Raw genomic sequence first — 21,499 nt, forward strand, 5'->3', positions numbered from 1 at the left:
CATTTAGGTGCTTCTTTTCACCTCTCAGGTTCTTCTTGTTTAGCATTGCACTGCAGCTTAGAGCAGTGGCTTCAATGTCAGCGGTGGATTGGGTGTCAGCGATTGGGTGTCTTTTAGGCCGCGCTGACCATCACGAACTGAAAGGATACTGTTCCAGTTCCAATTCACTAACTTTTCCTCGAGGCAAGTTATTGGTCGTGTCAGTAGAACAGAGAGTTCAGAATCTATGCTCATAGATCAAAAACTAGGTCACTGTACTTGTTTGTGTAGACTGTATTAAATACAGGATCTATTAAGGCCTATATATGAAGATGTTTTTTTATGTACAGAGCCACTTTTACATCTGAAGTTTTGCTTATCTAGCTATTTTTTTAACTAATACAAAAAAACAGGTTACAAAGACAGATTGTGTGGACAAACTCAAAATCGGTCCCCGAAGTGGTCCACCAAGGCAGGTGAAAAGGCAGTTTTCAATAGTTTCAGAAAGAAATCTATCAAAGACATATGACAGAGAAAAATGGAGAAAAAGGTTTGACAGATCGTGTCTGGTGCCCCAGCGGTCCAACAGACCAAAGGATAGGTGAAAGTGAATGTGAAGTTAGATGTGAACCTTGCCTAATAGACGTGTCGTAGTGGATATCTAAATTGATCTAATTGTTTTGTAATTATTTATTCAAACCCTCAAGAAAAAAACATTTCCAACTTATATGCATTTTCTGCATGGCTCAAGAGTTTGGACACTTCGGCAAGAAGTAAAGGAAAGATCACTCTTTTATTTCTGCAGGTCGGACGAACTAGAGTTACGTCAGGTAAAAAAAAAGAGGGGGTAAGGGAGAACAAGTAGTATTCACCCGTTACTAAATAGCAGGGCAGGACCGTTGTGACCAAGAAAGATCACTCTTTTTTTATTTCTTCCTCACGAAGCGGCGAAAAAAGAGGGAGGGGGGAGAAAAATTACTCTACTCTGTATTCACCCGTCACTAAAAAGCAGGGCCGGACTCAACCGTTGTGGGGCCCTTTTCGAAACGGATTTCGCGGGGCCAGGTTTGGGTAGGGATACGGATAATAAGTGAAATTTAAGAGTTTGTATAGAAAATAAATTCGTCTTTGCATTTTATTCATTCTTTACTACGTACAGAAATACTTTACAAGCCTTGCTAGTAGCGGAGTCATACAGTATATCATAAAAATTATATTTCTTATATAAATAACGCTTAATAGCAATAGAGTACGAGGCGAACTTAATCTCTAGACCATCAGAATATCCCCAAAAAACACATTCTCATACATGCCTAACGGCTGTCAGTGTCGGCTCTCTTGACGTTGTTGGTGAACGGATGTTGCGATGTGGGGGATGAGCTAGCTAGGGCATGTGACTATTGACCACTGGGGTGGTAATTTGCATACGGGCGAAATGACTTTGGGCCAGAAGAATATTTTTGGACATTTCGATGGTCTAGAGGTTAAGTTCACTTAGTGCGTTATCGCTAGTCGGTATTGTCGTTTCCAGGGTCATTGGTTCGAGCCTTGGTCGGCGCAGTCACTTTTTTTCGTCGCATTTCAATTCACTACTTTCTCTCATAACAAAAACAACGTCCTTTGTGCTGCTGTCCATCTCTGTTTACTATGTATGTATCATTATTTGTTTCAGCACCTAGCTTCACTTCTATATATGCATACTAAAGAGATTTTTTCTCTTAAAAAAAAAAGTAAACTTTTTTGTGTTTTTGTGTGTGTAAATGTAGTACTTAGTGTGACAGAAATTACTTAACTTAGCAATACAAATGTATTTAAAAAAAGTTTTTTTTACAGAAAATCTAAAACCAATTGCATAAATGTATTTTAAAAATTTTTAAATAGGTGATCTCCCATGCTAAAGAGCCTATATATTTGTTACTGTTCATAGTGAATAATTGTGTATTTTTATGAAAAAAAAACTGTATGCATATTAGGTTTCAAAATTAGTTTTTTTAAGCTTTCAGAAAAGAAAAAAAGTAACAGTTGCATTAGACCTTTGAAAGGTCTAAAATATTTTGATGTCGAATTTTCACTCGTTTCTACTTTGCGAGATCTAAACGGGACGGACAGACGGACAGATATTCACACAAAATTAATAGCGTCTTTTCCCCTTTTAGGGGCCGCTAAAACAACATAAGTACCTATTTTTACAAATGCGATTGTTGGATTGTTTTCTATTGAAGAAGCTAATCTCAATTCTATTTCGAGCATATTTGAGTTCAAATAAATTATTCAATCGATTATATTGCATTAGTTCTTTAAATTATACAATGTTATGAAAATATTTGTTTGTAAGCTTGCTTGTATGGCTCTATGTGTTCTCTAAGGCAATTACAGAGCTATTAGAGTTTCTAGTTCTAAATGTTTATGTATACCTTTATTTGTATATAAGGTTTTTTATATTTCAATTTGTGATTTTAAAATATAAAAAAAATTATTGTTATAAATCGTAATAAATCGTAATTGCAAAACATTTTTTACATCTTTTCTTAAGCCTGTATATGTATCTAGGCCTATTAATGACAGCGTCTATGCTTATGTGTTTTATTCTAGCACTATGTTCTTTGACAACTAAAACTCCAGTGTTTGTAAGGCTTATGTATAAATAGATCTTAGATAAAATATAATCTAAAAATATAACAATGTATTTACTTTCCAGTATGACCAAAGCTGAGTTCAGATCTTTAAAAACAAATATATCTAAATATAGACACAGACATGTGACCTTTATGAATCACAACAAAACATGTAAAGAAAAAAAAACATTTAGTGTGCACTAGCGTACGGTAAACCACCAACGTTTTAGTTTGAAATTCAAATCTATCTAAAGTCGATATAGATTTTCTCCATCTGTCATGTTACTATTTACTTTAACATTTTTCTTCTTATCTTATCTTATCTAATACAGACGTTACTTTAAAAAAGAAGATGATTACGTCCTATGCGTCATGCATTTAGTCATGCATATTAACCAATGACTTAAATTCTGCCAAGTCACTGGTTTTCCTGGCTAGCTCAGGCAACCCATTCCATGCTCTAATAGCACTAGGGAAGAAGGCGTATTTGTACAAGTTTGTCCTAGCATATGGGACGAGGAATGTGCCTTTATCTTTGTGTCTTTCAGAGTATTTTATTAAATTTTGTTTTTGTATTTGAAGATTATGGTTCAGTGTTTTAACTAGAGATCTGGTCGTAAGGGGAACATTAGACAAAAACATTACTTCTAAGTCGTTTTACTAAATATGTTTCTTCTTTCTATCCTTAAATACTTTTATTAATACTATCATTACCAACATTTAACACTAGATCACTGGTTTTCTGTTCGTGTAGTATAAGCTATGAACTGTCGTCTCTATGGTGTTCGGTTTCGAACCTTCCCTGACGTTCTGCAGCGGATCAGCGCTAAAACGTAATAAAATTTAGTTTTGAAGGAGCGTTATTGCAAAAAAAAAAGTCATAACAGTATCGATGGGAAAAATCAATCATAAGCGACCACCCTCACTTACGAGGTTTCAAAACAAATGTTGAATACAACTATGACCTAAATAGATTTATATAGAGGCACATTATCAACATGTTTACATTTCTACAATACCTCTATTCAAGTCAGAACTTCATGGAAACAGCAGAAACCAGCAGAAACCTGGAACTTGGACAGCTAATCTTAAAAAAGCCTCTAACGATTTTGCTATTAATGGAACAGTTGATGTATATCGCTGAGAAAAGACCAACGGAAAAACTAGTTAGACCGTTATAACTTTTTAAAGTAAGAAATAAAACCAAATGCAAATTTGGCTGGAGACTATATCTAGGTCTTGAGCCAACATGGTGTTGTCAGCCGTATTACCTTAATTATGTTATAACTGAATACATTAACATTTTATTGAAGTTTATAAGTAAATACATTAAATGTAAGTTTATAAGCGTTGCTTATATATTGACGTCTAAATCAGAGCTGTAGTTCTACTGTAGGATCTAGATGTCCAAAGAATGAACATATCAATAAATAATCGCTTATACAGACCTGCCTCGCTGGTCTTATATAATAATGCATATTTTTTTGCAGCTGCCGATGTCACGTGTTCGGTACCCGAATGGAACAAAAACATTTTTGTTATTATTTTTTAATCATTATTCTATTATATTTGAAATTTTATAATGGAAATTTTGTCTTTTAGAAATATATACTTGCTTAAATGTTTTTGGTTTATTTTTTGGTAACATTGCCTAGTAGTTAGTACATTTAGTGTCAACTTGAAGTCCTATTTATTAACTATTTTTATATACATATAAACACTAGCAGCGAGTACAGCTTTTAAGAGAGAAAAAGTTTGATAAAACCAGTGATGCTCAATCTAAGGCCCGTGAACCATATTCGACGTCACGAAACCCCTGCTCACAGTGAATAATGAAACTTCAAAGAATAAGTTACATTTTTTTTCGTTATTTTGGTTTGTGACATATGCGTTTGAAATATTTCTGGCTCCAGGTCCAAAAGCAGCACTGAACTAGAAACATTGGGCTGGGAGTTTGGACACGTCTAATGTTGAAGTATTCCATCAGATAAATCAACAAAACTAAACAAAAAGTCTGAAAAAAAAAGTCTGAAAAAAAAACAAAACCATTTTCATTTAGCATGTTTCCTTGTCTGTTCGATACCAAATGATCAATTACGAATGTTTAGGAAGGTCAGATCTTTTGTGTCTGTTTGCTTCCTATTTCTAGGGCTGGTAGTATAATTAACTTAGGCATTAAGGACCCAGCGGGCACGGCCTATTCCGAAAGAACTATTGAGTTTAAACCTCTCTCCAGCGGGGTTCGAAGCAAAAAACATACTCTTCAATATAATAAAATAGGAAATTACACACTCCAAATTCTATGAGCGTAACCAAGAGGGATTTTGAGTTTACCCCCCCCCCCCCTCTTCAATAAAAAAAAAAAACACCCCCCTCCTCCAGAGGGCTTTAAGTTTAAAACTCATTCAGATGGTTTTGAGTTTAAAATCCCCGTACAGATAGTTTTGAGGATGAAAACCCTTCTCTTCAATATTATTCTTAAACAAACTAGTCTCCAAATTCTATGAACGTAGCTAAGAGAATTTTTACTTTGTTAAAAAAAAGAAAAAACTCCAGAGATTTTTTAGTTTAAACCCCCAAACAGATGATTTTGACGATATAACTTTCCTTTACGATATAAAATCATTCACCGAATTCCAAGAGCGTAGCCAAGAGAAGTTACAAATTTCTACCAGTCGCTGGGCTCCATTAATAATGTGTAGTGAATAGTCATCTGCCAAAATTGAAAAAAAAAGGCTAAATGTGGCTCAAGAAAGATGGCTAAGACGGATTTTATGAGTCAGTTATAGAGATCGGGTCTAAATCAAAGAAATCCTATGTGGAACTTGGAGTCGACCCCTTAGTAAGGTTGTGACAGAGCGTCGCATGATGTTTGATGGACAATTTTCCGTCAAAATGAATTGCGCATACTAAAAGGTTGCGATAACATGGAGGCCATTACGAGGAAAGCGCAAAAAGGGACATCCTACTAAAACTTGGCGCCACACTTTCATGGAGGTCCTCAGAGCAGTGGATACCAGATGGCAAGAGGCTTCAGACATTGCCAATGACACATTTTTGTGGAGGAAGCTTTCCGCCCAAAGCACCGAACGGCGCTGGAGGATCTAATTCCTAAGTAAGTTAGAATAGCAGATTAGGTTTTTGAACTAAAACTTTTAAATAGCAGAATAATGCACTGTAGATACCTCAGAATGTTTTTTTTTTGCTTTAATTACCGGAAATAGTGCCTGGAGGCGGGGCTCCCCCAGACCCTCTTGCTGACAAGGGCAGGAAGTGTACAATTTTTCCACTAACTCCAATAAAACCCTATTCTAGAGTACAATAAACGTCTTCCGAAAGAATGAAGGGTAAGAATGTAATAAAGATAAATAAAGTGTATATATATACACACACACAAACATACATACATATGGCGGGGCAGAAAAAAAATCCCCCCCCCCTAAAAAATCCTGTCTACGCCCTTGCATATTACTGGAGAAAGTCACAGGACTCCATACTGTCAGTGTGTGTCTGGATAGTGTTATACAAGGAAACTTAAAACAAGAAGTACTTGGGGATTTTTAGTCCTATTGTGTCCTTCTGTTACATGTAAAATAGATAGATAGATAGATAGATAGATAGATAGATAGATAGATAGATAGATAGATAGATAGATAGATAGATAGATAGATAGATGGATAGATAGATAAATAGATGGATAGATGGATAGATAGATAGATAGAAAGATAGATAGATAGATAGATAGATAGATAGATAGATAGATAGATAGATGGATAGATAGATAGATAGATAGATAGATAGATAGATAGATAGATAGATAGATAGATAGATAGATAGATAGATAGATGTAGCTAACAAAAAACTGTATGTAATCATACAGAACACATTATGTAAAGGGAAGTGTTCCGACAAAAGCCTGACGTTGGACTACAACTCAGTGCCACGCATGTATGCTTTGTGAGAATTGCGTTTTAATTTTTGAAACATAAATAAGTGTGACCTTGTTAAGCTTCTCCCCCACCCTCCCCCCGAGCTCGGGGAAGTTGGAAGGAAGTTAGGTCACGTGTTAAGAACATTACCTCAGCATTATATAAGAGGAGCATTCTTGTGGTTTCAGGCAGATTTTAATGTTGGTGAACTAAGCAGGATTAGAGCGCGTGGAGAATTATTTCATGGACTCAAGTCCACTCACTCTGAAATAGTTGGTCTCGACTAAGTCCTATGTGGCTCTAGTGTACTCACCATTTCAGAGTGGGATAGAAACTTTTTGACTTATGCGAACTTCTCAACAAATATTTATCTCTATATATATATATATAGAGAGAGAGAGAGAGAGATAGATCTAATTGCTGATTAAACAATTTGTGATACATACTAATATTGTTTCACTTATTTATCTTAAATCTTAATTTTAACAGCTACATCATACACATGGAACTAATGCCAAAAGGTAATAACATAAATTTAATAAATATTTATCTCTTTCCTAATTGACGATACCAACGTAGATTTGACTCCATTAAACTAAATCGATTTTGGATTAATAAATTTTAATCTGTGTTGCATAGAAAGAGCATGCATTCTCCTATAATTCAATACCAAATATAACAACATTTTCTAATAACAAACAAAAACAAAAAAAGTAATTCAAGTTTAATCGCAACAGGGTAGTTTACAAACTAAACACTTTGGCCCCAATAGTAATTCAAATGCCTTTAGAAGTCAACAATACTAATTTCGTAAGAAAAAAAAACAAGTATCAAAATAAACAAGTCTATATAAAATATGTTACTTTTCTAAATGCGTGAAATTCAAATTTCTAGGGTCAGAGGTGACGCAAGTACTGAGAACGTGCCCAGCATGCGCCAAGAGGCCACCCCCTAACAAAAATGAAGGTAAGAAAGTCGTGGTTTTGTGAACAGTTGTGAGAATACACAATACTTTTCAAACGTCCAATACATTTTTTCTCTACTAGTTTTAGACCATCAAGTTACTGTAATCAGCAGCGCTGCCCAAAGTACGACCCGAGGGCCACATTCGGCCCACGACGTGGCTCCATCCAGCCCGCCGAAACGTCGGCATAAAGTGTATCCCCCCACCTCTCCAAATTAAAAAAAGGGAAAACAATGTATCTTTACCTACGTCAGGGTCCTCAGCGAGTAGGTAATAAGCTTTATAAGTAACGTCGACTGTGTTTGGGTTGTTAGTGAAGACGCGTGTTAAGAGGGGGGGGGGGCGGGCAAGACTCTTTTGGTCATGTGACTATTAACCTTTGACCTCTAAGAGGAAAACGGTCGGGCTGGCACAACATTACCGATAATTGTGTTGGAGATGATTTGTTTGTCTGGTGCCGTTTTGCTGTTAAACCCGATTGTTGAATCGGAAATCCATGGTTCGTGCCTTTTTTAAAGCTGTTCATTATTTTGCATTTATAAAGTTGACTTTTATGGTCATTAAAAATTGGATGCCTAGTACTAGTACTGCCTTTCTAAATGTAATAAACATTCATTGTTTCAGCATTTAGCTTCACATTTTGCATTTACTTTAAAGCTAATAACATTTGAAACTTCTTTTACAACTATATGTATGCATTTTTAACTGACCAGATTCAAGAAACAATAGTCAACCGATAATAGTAACACAGTTGAAGTGCTATGGTACACCCCGGGACAATTTTGGCTATTGCAATTTTTTGTAACAATAATGGTCCCATTTAACCCATATAATCTTTCTATGGCTTAGTATTAAAATGAATCAAAAGGATAGTTTGTTAACTTTGTTTAGCAAACGACTAATCGTAAAAGCAATTTAGTCAGACAGAATTGGTAATAATACGATGTGACCAATGTTTTATGTCTGATAGAATAGCAAATTAAAATATGTATAAACTTATCTAAAATTGAAAGATATGCTACAGATGAAACCTACTAGGTAATGATTAAAACACTGCAAGAAAGTACTGAAATTGCTGGATTTGACTGAAACTTAAGAGCAAGCTGAGTGCCTATTGTTACTTACGTGGAGTGACTGACTGACTCTTTCATTTCATTAAGTTACGAACACTTTGCAATTAATCAATTTTCTCAAACAAAATAAACTCGTCTTTCGTGAATCTAATTCACAGCCCAGCTGGAAGTTGAATACATCACCAAACGAAAGGGAAATCTCAGCAGCAAAAAGCTTCACTCTTGTGGTCATGACACTAAAGTACAAACAGAATTAGAAGTGCTTGAAGACTATGAAAGTCAGATGTGCTTTCACTATTGTAACAAAAATTTGGGACACGAAAAGTTTTATTCAGTTAGAACATTCACAAAAGATAAACTGCCAATAGATTTACAGGTGAGTATAACATACCTTACCTTTTATGTCGATTACATACTTTAAAGTTTTTCTCTTTGTAACGTGTACATAGGTTAAGTCTGATTTTGGCTACGTCCAAGCAAGAAATATCATCAAACGCATGCAAGATGTATATTTGATAAGAGAAGTCATGTTGTGTGATAATAGTCAACATTATGGTATACCAAGCAAAGGAAGGAGTCACTACAAATGTCTTTTATATTTGTGATTAAACAGTTTAGTTCTGTTCAGTTTAATAGGTCATAGGGCTTGCGTGTGACTATAGTAGTTTTGTTATAATCATTAAGTATCTAGTTAACAATGTATGCTAATTTAAGGTTTAGATTATTAATAATACATATTAACATAAGCTCAATAGTGATTATGACTAACAAATATTCTTTAACTCTTTAATTTTTCCTATTTTATGTATTTTAAATATTACTTAAAATTACCATATGAAAACATATATTCATTTATAAAAGTTTTCTTTTATATTTTTCAGGATCCAGAAATCTTCGAGTGCATTCAATGGTTAGCTAACCTGACAGTCAAATTAGAAATACAACTTGATGAATTCGATGATCGAAATAACAGTAAATTCAGAACTGGGAGCGGGAGCCTGTACATAGCAGAAAGTCAGTATGAGAGTACTTGCCCTTGTGACGAGTGCAAGCAGTCAATAACTGGTCCCAAAGCTGAGTTTAGATACATAAGGGTGACCACAGCTAAACATGTTATTGGAAACGACGAAGCCAAAAAAACTAAAGTTTGGATTGGTTTTGAAGATGACAGAGATAAAAGTAAAATCAAATATCTACTCGGCCATTCACTAGTTAGGTCTGACGAGAACGCAGACCGGTGCATCCTGGAGTGCATAACGCACGACTTGGATCTTTACAATTGGGTGCTGAACACCAGAAGCCATATCAGAGATTTGGAACGAAGTCTGAAGTCTCGTTACGGCAAAAACTGTCCAAACTTAGCCGTGATTATTTCACATCCACATGGCGTTGAGAAGAAAATTAGCTTTGGAAAGATCACAAATAGGTATATAAGAACGCAAGAGGATTGTGGACCTGATCGTCAGAGGACATCTTTCGATCACAACGTGCCGACATGCAAAGGCAGCAGTGGAGCTGTCCTGTGGATCTTGGGTTTGGAGAGAGTGGGCTACATGGACCACATGATAACAGACCACACACACTCCGATGGCGGAATCACCGAAAACAAAAACAGCAGTGGGGAAGGTTTGGAATGGGAGTTCCCAAACATAGAAGAGCTAGAAGTCCACAACCATGAAAAATGAGCTGAAAAAAGGGTTGAGTCTTCGCACCAAAAGGTTTCCCTCTACTTTTCCTATATCGTGACGGAGATAACATGCGACTTGAAAATATGACTGCCTCGTTGGATATCTTTTACTTTTTGAGCTGTAGCTTTTACTGCATATATGCAACTGCAAATCTGACCATAGATCTGTTACACATCCAGGAATTATTTTTTTTAAACATAGCAACAATGTAGATTATACACTACCAAATGCATAAAACCGCATTTTAGGAAATTATTGCTACCACTATAAGGTAGTCCAATCTAAATAGTTTTATTTAGCATCGCAACATAACCTTACTATCTATTGTAATAAATTTTAAAACACGAAGATTAGAACGTACTAGCGCAGTAATCCTGTAGGACGGAAGAGGACATATTGGTACTCAGGACGTTCTCTGATGACTGAATGACGCGCACCACCTAACGCACCACTTATGATCTTTACAATTCAAGAGGCAATATGAGAGGTTGAGAACGAAGTCTGAAGTCTCGTTACGACAAAATTGTCCAAACGTCGCACTGATTATGTCACATCCGCACGGTAACTATAGATCTGTTACACATCCATGAATATTAACTTTGTTTTCAACACCAACATTAAATTCCACTGAAAGAAAGTCAATGCATTGAACCACATTTTAGTCAATTATCGTTACCACTATAAGGTAAATAGAAGTACAGTAATGTTCACCTTTCAGACCATGCGATCTATAGAGTAGATCATCTATTTCTGTGGCCCCTTATTAACGATGGTGTCATGTGGCCAGCACAAAGACCAGTCGCATTTACTTTTTCCCAATAAATAGCAGGTACCCATTAAAGCTAGGTGGACTCAGAGGTGCCCAAAGATCCCAGTCTTCACTAGGGTTTGATCCCCTTAGCCACCGCGCCTCCCTACTGTAAGGAAGTCTTATCTAAATAGTGTTTTTTACCTTCGTAACGTACACACATTTACTGAAACAAAATTACCCGATGGAATTTTAGCCTGAGCCCATGGAAGAATGTCTAGTTATGGCAGCACCGAAACTTTTGTAAAAATAAATTTCGGACATTCCTTAAAAAAACAAAGATTATTACGTACTAGTGCAGTCTCGTGTAGGACAGACGAGGACATGCTTGTACTGTGATGTCTGAAAGACGCGCGTATCACACTGCCGGTCATCTCCAGGCCCTCTTGTGGAGGAGTTGATTTGCTGTAAGTTTTAATGATCTAATAATTCTTTACAATTTATCTTACGTAACTTGTTTCATTTTTGTTCCCTTAAATACACATGACATGCTTTTTAGTTTTTAGTTTTCCATATTTACATGTAGAGACGCACACCTGTTGCTTACAACTCTAGATGTATTCATTCAATGTACTGGCTCGAGCCTTGACATATTTCCCGTCCCTTATTTTCGGACTGAAAGACATGCACCTTTTTTTTTTTCATGCATATTTTTTGCTTGAGTGTACATTAACCTGTTGTGCTCTAAACAACAAATAATAAATTTTAGAAAAATCGGCACTTTTGGATGAAAGCAAATAGAGACTGTAGAAAGTTAAACATACATTTACTGTGACTTGAACTTTTTAATAATAATAAAGCTAAAATATAAATCATATGGCTGAAATTCAAACCTGGATTTCTCTAACACTTTGAAGTAGTGATGTGTAACCTCGGACGGACGCGCTACTATTCGGACGGACGCGCTACTATTCGGCTCGGTTCTGCCGGACTCGACAATTTCTTTGGTTTCCTGTTGGTCGTAACACAAGTGTCAAATGTAGCCCTGGTGGTTAAAAAAAAAAGGTTGGATACAACCTCTCTAAATCAAAGTAAATAAAAAAATACACCTTTTCAGACATTGCAATCTATAATGTAAAATTATTGTTTCTATTGCCAGCGCAACGATCAAACGCCATTTCATCCCCCAACTAATTTCGTGTACCTATTAGAGTTGGGAGTGATCAGGGGCGTCCTAAAAATCCCAAAATTAAAAAATTCGAGTCTTTACCGATATTTGAGCCGTTTCGTTTCGGAACCCAGAAACTTGACCGCTCAGTTAATACGCATCACTCTGAAGCAAAATAAGATACCAATGGAATTATCAAACATTTAGCATACGATCGAGCCCAGATCTTTATATTAATCCAATATTATTGTGAAGGTCAAGAGACAAGCCTGTAACTGCTTGTAGAGGTTGATACAGACTTAACGTAAAGAGCCAACTATTTGGTATAGACTATTTACTTCATGCTTATATATTTCCTTTTTTCTTGACTATGTTCAAAATGTAATAGACTTGTTATTATAAGTTTCATTGATGTAAATAAATGATAAAAAACATGTTAATGTAACATTTGTAATAGCATTTATAAAGATAATACTCATATATTTGTGTTGTATCTACAACAATGCATTTTTTTCTCTCTTTAACGTTGGCTTCAAATACTTGAGATTTTGGTTGCTAAACTTTGGCTTTTCTTTAAGAGATATTAAACAGAACTTCACTACGTTTTATGTTTGTTTTTCTCCTTATCAAGCCTTGATAAAAAAAATGTTTGTGTGAATATATTAAAGCATGCCTTGATTCATGTCTGGTCTTTGTCATTTTACGTCTTGAGAAACAAAGACAATCTCTACTCTCTGCAACCTTCTTGTGTAACTGAAGAGGCAAATATATGATATAAATCTGCGATTTCAGGTTGTGAATCTGTACACGGACTATTATATCAAAACTGTAATATTCGTCGGCGGAATAATCTTAAATATTTGTTGTATTGTGGGGGTCTAGCCCCATCTCGAACGGCAATAAAGAGATAAAAACCCGATTAAGTTTGGTATGTTCTGCCATGAGTAGACTAGAAAATCAATAAGAGTAAGACCAGCTACTAAATAAAATTAATACTGTATTCTTCCCTAGTGGTCTTTATATCTCTATATTGTTACAAATGAACAGTGATAGGTAGAGGTCAACGTATGACCCCGGCGAGATGACACAGCAGCTAGTGTTCCCTGGAATCTACATGTACAAACAAAGACAGGATGTGACGTGTCCACACGTGTTGTTCCAGGGGACGAACAGATCTAAGTAGGGGGACAGTTACTAATGAACAGTGACAGATAAAGGTCACTACGTGTGACCTCGACTTGATGACACTGCAGCGAGTGTTTTCTGGAATCTACGTGTATAAATAAAAACAGGATGTGACGTTTCCTGACATGTTATTCCAGAGGATACTAGGAGTGTTTGTGCAACTTTGGAGAAGCGATTAGGGACTCTATATAAGCCAGAGAGTTAATGTGAAAGTCAGTCGTATGGAGTCGTGAGTGAGCCGTTACAGTCGATACAGACTATGTAAGACGTGTGCGGCTCTGTGGAAGAGAAATGTGTACGACTCGATGCAAGTTAACTAGGGTAGAGTTAACTGGAGTGGACTACTGTCGTTAAAGTCTATACAGCGAACTACAGTGGACTTGAGCCGTTACAGTCGATACAGTCGATGTAAGACGTGTGCGGCTCTGATTCGGTAGACTTGAGTGCGACTTGGTTCAGCTTTAGGAGACCTGGAGCGACACTGGGAAGTGTGTCGTTGGTCTGTTCTGTGGAATACGGCTCGAGGAAAGTTGACAAGAGATGAATTGCAACGAAGTAAAGAGATGAATTGCAACGAAGTATAGCTAACTGTAAACTGACAGATATTGTACAGTCTTCTACGCTACATGTTACAGTAACGAATTGTTAGAGTTAATAGTCATTAAAGTTATATGAAACTGAAAGTTTAGTCGTCAAGTTCTTTGCTGTGTTTTTATTTGTGTGACAACTAATACATCTAGCCAGAAGATTCAGAAATACGTAACAATATGATTGTGAAAGTTGGACACTGAACCATGAGGCTGACTGAAGAACCCAAGCCTTTGAGAATAATGCTACAGGAAAAATACTGAATACCAGAAAAAGAAAAACAAATGAGTTTGTACTTTTACCAGTCAACACTCTGGTCTCTGGCTAGCAAAGGGAGACCACTCTAAACTGTGAAGAGACAAAAGCTGAACTAGTTTGGTCCTATTGTAAAACATGACTCATTGTGACAAGTCATCATTTCAAGGAGAGTGGAGGAAGCAAGTAGCAAGGGTTGTCCAAAGAAAAGCTATCTAAATGTCTGTTTGTAATCTTGTTAGGTTTTGTGTTTGTATTTCTCTTAGGATGAAATATTTAATGTATCACTTCGACTTGACGCTTTACTGCTTGTCCTGAGCGTCTCCAAATTCTTATATTCTATATTAAAAACGTTACTTAAAAAACGAAGATAATTAAGCCCTACGCATTTCATGTGTCAATTTAGTCATGCATCTTAATTAATGACTTAAAGTCCTCTAAGTCCTTTGTTTTCCTGGCTGATTCAAGCAACCCATTCCATTCTCTAATGGCACTAGGGAAGAGGGAGCACTTGTAAGAATTTGTTCTATCATACAGAATTTATTGATTTTAGTTATAGTTTTATTGAAAGGTAATGTAAATATAATATATAAATCTCTCGGCTGTATTTTGCGACTGTTCTTGTTTCTTACTGTTCTCTTAAGTTGAGGGGTCCCAAACAAAGGATGTATACTCCAAATCTTTATATTATATTATATCAGGTAGGTATATTGAGATTGTAGCCTGTGTAACTGATTTACCAGGAATAAAAAAAATATATTATACATTTCGTATTTTTATTTTCCCTAATTTCTATAAAACAAAACATTAGGTAATTAACTGGGGGTATTCCCTTTGAGACTTTTTTTTTGTGAAAAACTATTTTATGCACAACACTAGAAGTAAATATAGATATTGCGTGAATTCTATTTACGTCTATTTGTCCATGTGGTAAACATATTAAGGCCTTAGTTTGCGTATGTACTCAGTCTCTCTGAGACTCATGCTAGGACGTAATCATCTTCTATTTTTTTGAAGTAACGTCGGTATTATATTAGATAAGATAAGAATCTATCAGTGTTTTGGGAATAACAGAGTATACTAACTGCATTTTATAAAACAAAATTATTTATAGTTAGGATTTCAAAAGCCTGTATTAAAATTATTTACTAAATTTTAAAGATTATGTTTAATATCATACTTTAAAAATATAATTCTTAAGCTTATTTTTTTATTTTATTTCAAAAATACACATTTCAATACGTTTCAATATTCCGGTTGAGCAAAACAGAAAACAAGTCCTCCCCCCCTTCTTTGTCCACTCCGATTCTGTTTCCAATAGAGCGAGTTATAGTATGACTAGGAAGTGCATTCATCAACAATTCTTAAAAATATTATTAATAGCACAGATTTAATTTTGTTAGTCTAGATCAGGAGAGGGCCGCATTAAAAAAATAATTTGGGAATGTTGGGCCGCTTATATCTATCTATCTATCTATCTATCTATCTATCTATCTATCTATCTATCTATCTATCTATCTATCTATCTATCTATCTATCTATCTATCTATCTATCTCTCTCTCTCTCTCTCTCTATATATATATATATATATATATATATATATATATATATATATATATACTAGCCTGGCATTACCCGCGGCCTGCGGGTCTAAGTTTGTGTTTACTAATGTAGTGGATTGGATATAGATGTATGTTAAACTTCTTAGCTAATGATCCTTTCACGTTATTTCTCTTTCGCTACGAAAATAAAATTAGTTTTTGCAAAAATGGGTTTACCCGAAGTCGATACATTCATATCTATTAAAAACGAAAAGAGCGATAGCTTTGTTAACTGAATGGGATTATAAAGTGAACAATTAAACGAAATAATTTTTAGTACGCGATTCATGAATGAATATAGATCTAGGCCTATCTCAACTCGTCTTCGTGGCTTTCGTAATTGTATGTAGCTTTAGAAAACCAAATTTGAATGTTTAGTTGATCAAAATATGAAATGAATGGACTTTAATCAATATGTTTATATGTTAAAGTATAAAACTATCTGTGCGAAGAGAAGTTTTATCATCTCAGTGTTGAATTAGAGTTTTAGATCTAGGGATGGGATTATAAAGTAAACTATTAAAAGAATTAATTTTTAGTACGCGATTCATTACAGTATTGTCTAATGAAAGAATGTTCGTCAGGAAATCTCTAGTTACATATATAAGGAACTAATTAATGTAAAAAAATGCTTTTGAAACACAAAATTGAAGGTTAATTTTATTATATAATGAAATCAATGGATCTTCTTTTGTCTTTTCATGTGTCAAAGTAAAAAACTATCTGAGCAAAGTGTATTTCTTAAAATTAGATCTAGGTCTAAATCCTTTCTATCTTTTCTCACGTTAACATTGTAGACATGGCCTAGATCCATAAAATACTATAGCTGCAATAGAGTCGGACAACTTTATTTTTTTTGAGGGTCTTAAGTTTGTTTTAGGGCTACAATACATACACTACGGTCTAAGTTGGTACCCAAGGAACATTCCTGCCTAGTTTTATCAAGATTGGTCAAGCGGTTTTGATGTCTATAAGTAACATACATCCATACATACACCACACATTCTACTTTATAATATATATATAATATTATTATATATAATGTGACAGTTTCAATAATTTATATAGATATTTAGAGTCATCTTTTAAATATATTTGCATTTTTATATGTATACACTATGGGTACACCTTATTTCTGTAGGTGTCCGCGGGCCGCATAAAACACTCTGGAGGGCCGCATGTGGCCTGCGGGTCGTAATTTGCCCACCCCTGGTCTAGATCTACTGCAAATTTAATTATATGGCTGATTAAGACTAATTGATACAGTACAATTCATATAAGCTTTTTTTTTTAAATATTTTTTTTCTTGTTTCATTATTTATGTTATTATGAGTTTTCTTGTTTCATTATTTATGTTATTATGAGTATCTTTAAATACATTGAAGACTACAGTGGAATACAAAGTTATGCCACACAAGACAAACATGTATGCTTATTGGAAGAAACTCTATTCATTTCTAGAGAAAAGATTTCAGATTGTTTCTGACCTTAGTGACAGTTCTCACTAGGTGCACGTTTCACTTTCACTGACTTTATTACTTTTTTGTTTTTTTAGGATTTTTTCAAAAGCTTTCATAAGGATCCTCTTATGAATACTACTATTTAGATCTAAATGACTGCTATATTTTATATTTTAACCCTTAAAGTGCTGAGCTTTTTTTTTACAATGGTTGCAAACAAAATGAAATTACCATTCTAGTGTATAGAGGCTAAACTACCACACGCATCTAAAGGGTTAAATGAAAGAAATTAAGTCCTACTCAATTTTATCTTATTTTCCATATTTACAAAATCATTTAATAAGTTTTAAAAAGTGTATATTTTTTAGATTGTTATAAGGTCTTTGTAGACCCACTGCCTTATACATGACTGTATAATAATCTCATCAATATACTGAGAAGAAGGGCATATGTAACAAATAAAAGTTTAAAATGTGTATGAATATAACTTACATATACTAATATGAAATGAAAATTCTAGGATCAGCGGCTTCACCAGCATTCTAATCATTTAGAATTTAGATCATGTCCAGCTTGCGAAGAGAATCTTTCCCACAACAGAAATAAAGGTTAACCTATTATGATGGTTTGTTCTTTAATATTTTAAAATGACCGAACTATAATTCTAAAAACCGTGTAACGTTTTTAAAGGAAATAAATAATTTAAAAAAGTAATCATAAAGCTGCATTATATTTTATGAATTGTTTTTACTAAAATATTTTTAAAAAAAATAATTAAACGTACAACTGTGTTGACAACAAAATATAAATTCTTATCATGGAGATGCCAATGATATCATGGTTAGGATTAGGATTTAAATTGGAAGTGGTTACAGAATTGTGAATCTAAAAGCCGAATAATTTAACCATTCCTGTAAAAATTATACAACGTTCATATTTTATAAAAAAAAATTTAGATGTATAAAGGATGAATTGTATTTAAAAAAAAACAGAAATGTTTAAATATATTTTTCTTTTTTTTTTTAAATCATACAATATTTGTTACACTGTATAAAATAATAAAAACTGTATAAATAAAAGCTGCTAAGGAAATAGTACACGCATTTCATCTTACGCATATTGTAAATAAACTACTAAGGAAACACTCGATAATCGATATAAGTGCATTTTTTTTGTTTTTTTATTCAAAGAACCTACGTTTTGTTTATTGAATGGCGTTCCATTAAAATGTGTAGAACAAATATCTGAAAGTCTTTAGAAAAAAACACGCTGGCTATGACTTATTGAGACTTAGCTAACGAACCATTTTGTTCACTTTTGTTTTGTTTAAATGGTGCAGTAAATATTCTCTTTAATCAAGTAAGTATTTCATTCCATATATTTCATTTACAGCTCACCTTGAAGTGCAGTACACCATCAAAACAAATAAAGGTTTTTGCAAACAGTGCTGTGCTCTTGGAAGAGTCACTAAAGAATGTCAAATCCTCAAGCAGACACAAAAAGACACAAAAAGAGGATTGTCGAAGTCAAGAGCTACATATTACTGTAACACGTATTCCTTCATGTGATCACAACATCACTGGGGGATGAGGCATTAGAGGACTATGAAAATTTGACGCCTTACCAACTTTGCTCCACAAATCCACACCACACAGGATTTATATCTATTAAAACATTTACTATGGCAGATTTGAAGAACTTGCAGGTAAAATAAATGATTTGATATTAGATTTAAAGCACACCACAGGGAATTTTTATAAAGTGGCTTTTTTTTTTGGTTATATTCCTTGTAGAAACTATTTCATGATTGCCCTGTCCATTCGACCGACCCCAAACCGTGGGGTGGGTGAATTTCTATAAAGAAATAACGCAACTTGTGTACAAGACTATTAATTTTTTATATTTTAATCTTGTTTTATATTATTAAGCCCTACCGGTATGTTGCCCAATTTAGTGATTGCATCTACCACCTCCCCCAATCTTAGGCCCTAGGGTGTGTGTGTGTGTATGTGTGTGTGTGGGAGGGTCGGCTTGGAAAAGTTTAAAGTAATTACACAATTTGTATACATTTTTTACGTATGTTAATAATATACATTAATTAATTTAATTTAAACCTATTTATACTATGTCGCCTCCCAGTCTGTTTTTTTTTCAGTGGCGATTTGGGGGGGGGGGGGCGATAAATTAGTCGCTGTTAAAAATGAACTGACAAATATGGCGACAGACTCTATGTAATTGCATATGACTTTGTCAGAATTATTGTAAGAAAGGATTTATTTAGCATAGTTTTGAATTTAGAGAAAAGTTTAGCTATAAAAGTAACAATTGAGATGAGTTTTGCTTTCCTATAATTAAAAAAAAAACAAGGTTACAAAAGACAGTTTGTGTGGAAACACAAACTCAAAATCGGCCCCCGAAGTGGTCCAACAAGCAGGCTTCAATATTTTCAGAAAGAACATCCGAATGAAATTATATCAAAGACAAATGAGAGATAAGAATGGAGAAAGAAGGTTAACAGATCTTGTGTAGTGCCCCAACGGTCCCGCAGATCAAAGGATAGGTGAAAGTGAATGTAAAATTAAATGTGAACCTGGACTAACTAGTTCCCCTTTCAGACCTTGTGGTCTATAGGGCAGGAGATAAAGTTCATCTGTTTTTGTGGCCTACGGTTAACGAGGTGTCATGTAGCCAGCACAACAACCAACCGCCGTTACTCTTCCCTAACTAATGTCAGGTTCCCATTAGAGCTGAGTGGACTAAGAGGCGCCCAAAGATTCCAAAGTTGAAAATCCCAGTCTTCACCATGATTCGAACCCGGGACCCCCGGTTCGGAAGCCAAGCGCTTTACCGCTCAGCCACCGCGCCTTCCCTGGCTTTACTGATGTCTTATAATTGATCTAATTGTTTTGAAAAGGCTCAATCTCTTATTCGAATCCTCTAAAAAATATTTTTTTTAAAATTCCCCCAATAAAAAAAAGTTCTCAAAAATGAAGTTTACAAGATTACTATTCTTTTGAAATTAGGTTTAACTTGTAATGCATACTAATTAGCTTTTTCCATAAAAAATACTGCTTGCATAACTGATTTTAAAAATTAGATTTTTCGCTTTCAGAAAAAAAAAGTAGCCGTTGCATCAGAACTTTGAATGGTCTAAAATATTGTGATGTCCGATTTTCAATATCTTTTCTAGTTTACGAGATCTAAACGGGACAGATGGACAGACGGACAGACGGACGGACATTTCGCACAAAACTAATAGCGTCTTTTCCCCTTTCGGGGGCCGCTAAAAAGAAAAAGTAATATACATTTTAAAAATACTGTGTATGAAAATGAAGAGTTGGAACATGTTATTTACTATTTTGTTTATTATAATTCAGGATCTCGATCTGTACAAGTGCATTATATTAATGGTCTCACTGACAGTAAAGTTGGAATTGGAAACAGACGAATTCGATAAACACAATAAACTCTCAAAAGCTGGAAGTGGGAGCCTATATATAGCGGAAAGTCAGTACGAGCTCTATTGCCCTTGTGACGAGTGCAAATATTCAGAAGACGGACCGAAAACTGAATATAGATACATAAGGGTGACCACAGCTAAACATGTTATTGAAAACGACCAAGCCAAAAGAACAAAAGTTTCTATTGGTTTTGAAGATGACAGAGATAGAAACAAGATCATAAATCTACTCGGCCATTCACTTGTTAGGTCTAATGAGAATGCTGACCGATGTATCTTGGAATGCATTACGCACGACGTGAAGCTTCAAGATTGGGTGCTGGACACAAGAAGATAAATCAGAACTCTAGAGAGAATCCAGAAGTCTCGTTACGCCAAAAACTGTCCCAACTTCGCCTTAATTATTTCCCATTCACATGGGGTCAAGAAAAGAAAATAAGCTTCAGGTCAATCATAGAGAAGACTGTTAGAACGGGAGAGTATTGCGGGCAGGATCGTCAGATGACGTACTTCAAACACAAGGGCCGACTTGCCAGGGCAGCAGCGGAGCTGTTCTGTGGATCTTGAGCTGGAAAGGGTGGGCTACATGAACCACATGATCACGGACCACACGCATTCAGATGGATGGGAAAACAACGACAACAATATGGGGATGGAGTGGAATGGGAATATCCGAATATTGTTGGGTTAGAGGTTCAGAATTTTCATTAAATGGTGATCTAATCTGGTTATTTGATATGCCGGAGGATTCCAGCTACCCGTCGCCTCAGCGTGGTGCCTCCGGT

The 21,499-nt window shown here is 35.1% G+C and overlaps 1 protein-coding gene across 1 annotated transcript; it reads left to right on the plus strand.

Moving 5' to 3' along the window:
* The first annotated feature begins 6,715 nt into the window (after positions 1 to 6,715).
* LOC106077476 (uncharacterized) lies at positions 6,716 to 11,297 on the plus strand. Its single transcript, XM_056009828.1, has 5 exons — positions 6,716 to 6,795; positions 7,013 to 7,044; positions 7,418 to 7,489; positions 8,719 to 8,936; positions 9,442 to 11,297. The coding sequence occupies exons 1-5, from the start codon at positions 6,767 to 6,769 to the stop codon at positions 10,243 to 10,245; spliced, it is 1,155 nt and encodes a 384-aa protein (XP_055865803.1). The 5' UTR covers positions 6,716 to 6,766; the 3' UTR covers positions 10,246 to 11,297.
* The last annotated feature ends 10,202 nt before the right edge of the window (positions 11,298 to 21,499 follow it).

Source organism: Biomphalaria glabrata, chromosome 14 (genome assembly GCF_947242115.1).
Source record: "Biomphalaria glabrata chromosome 14, xgBioGlab47.1, whole genome shotgun sequence".
Lineage (NCBI taxonomy): Eukaryota > Metazoa > Mollusca > Gastropoda > Planorbidae > Biomphalaria > Biomphalaria glabrata.

Coding starts and splice junctions, on each gene's coding strand:
- LOC106077476 (XM_056009828.1), top strand. CDS start 6,767: ATGGACTCAAGTCCACTCACTCTGAAATA. Junction 6,796..7,012: donor AGTCCACTCACTCTGAAATA/GTTGGTCTCGAC, acceptor TAATTTTAACAG/CTACATCATACACATGGAAC. Junction 7,045..7,417: donor CATGGAACTAATGCCAAAAG/GTAATAACATAA, acceptor TCAAATTTCTAG/GGTCAGAGGTGACGCAAGTA.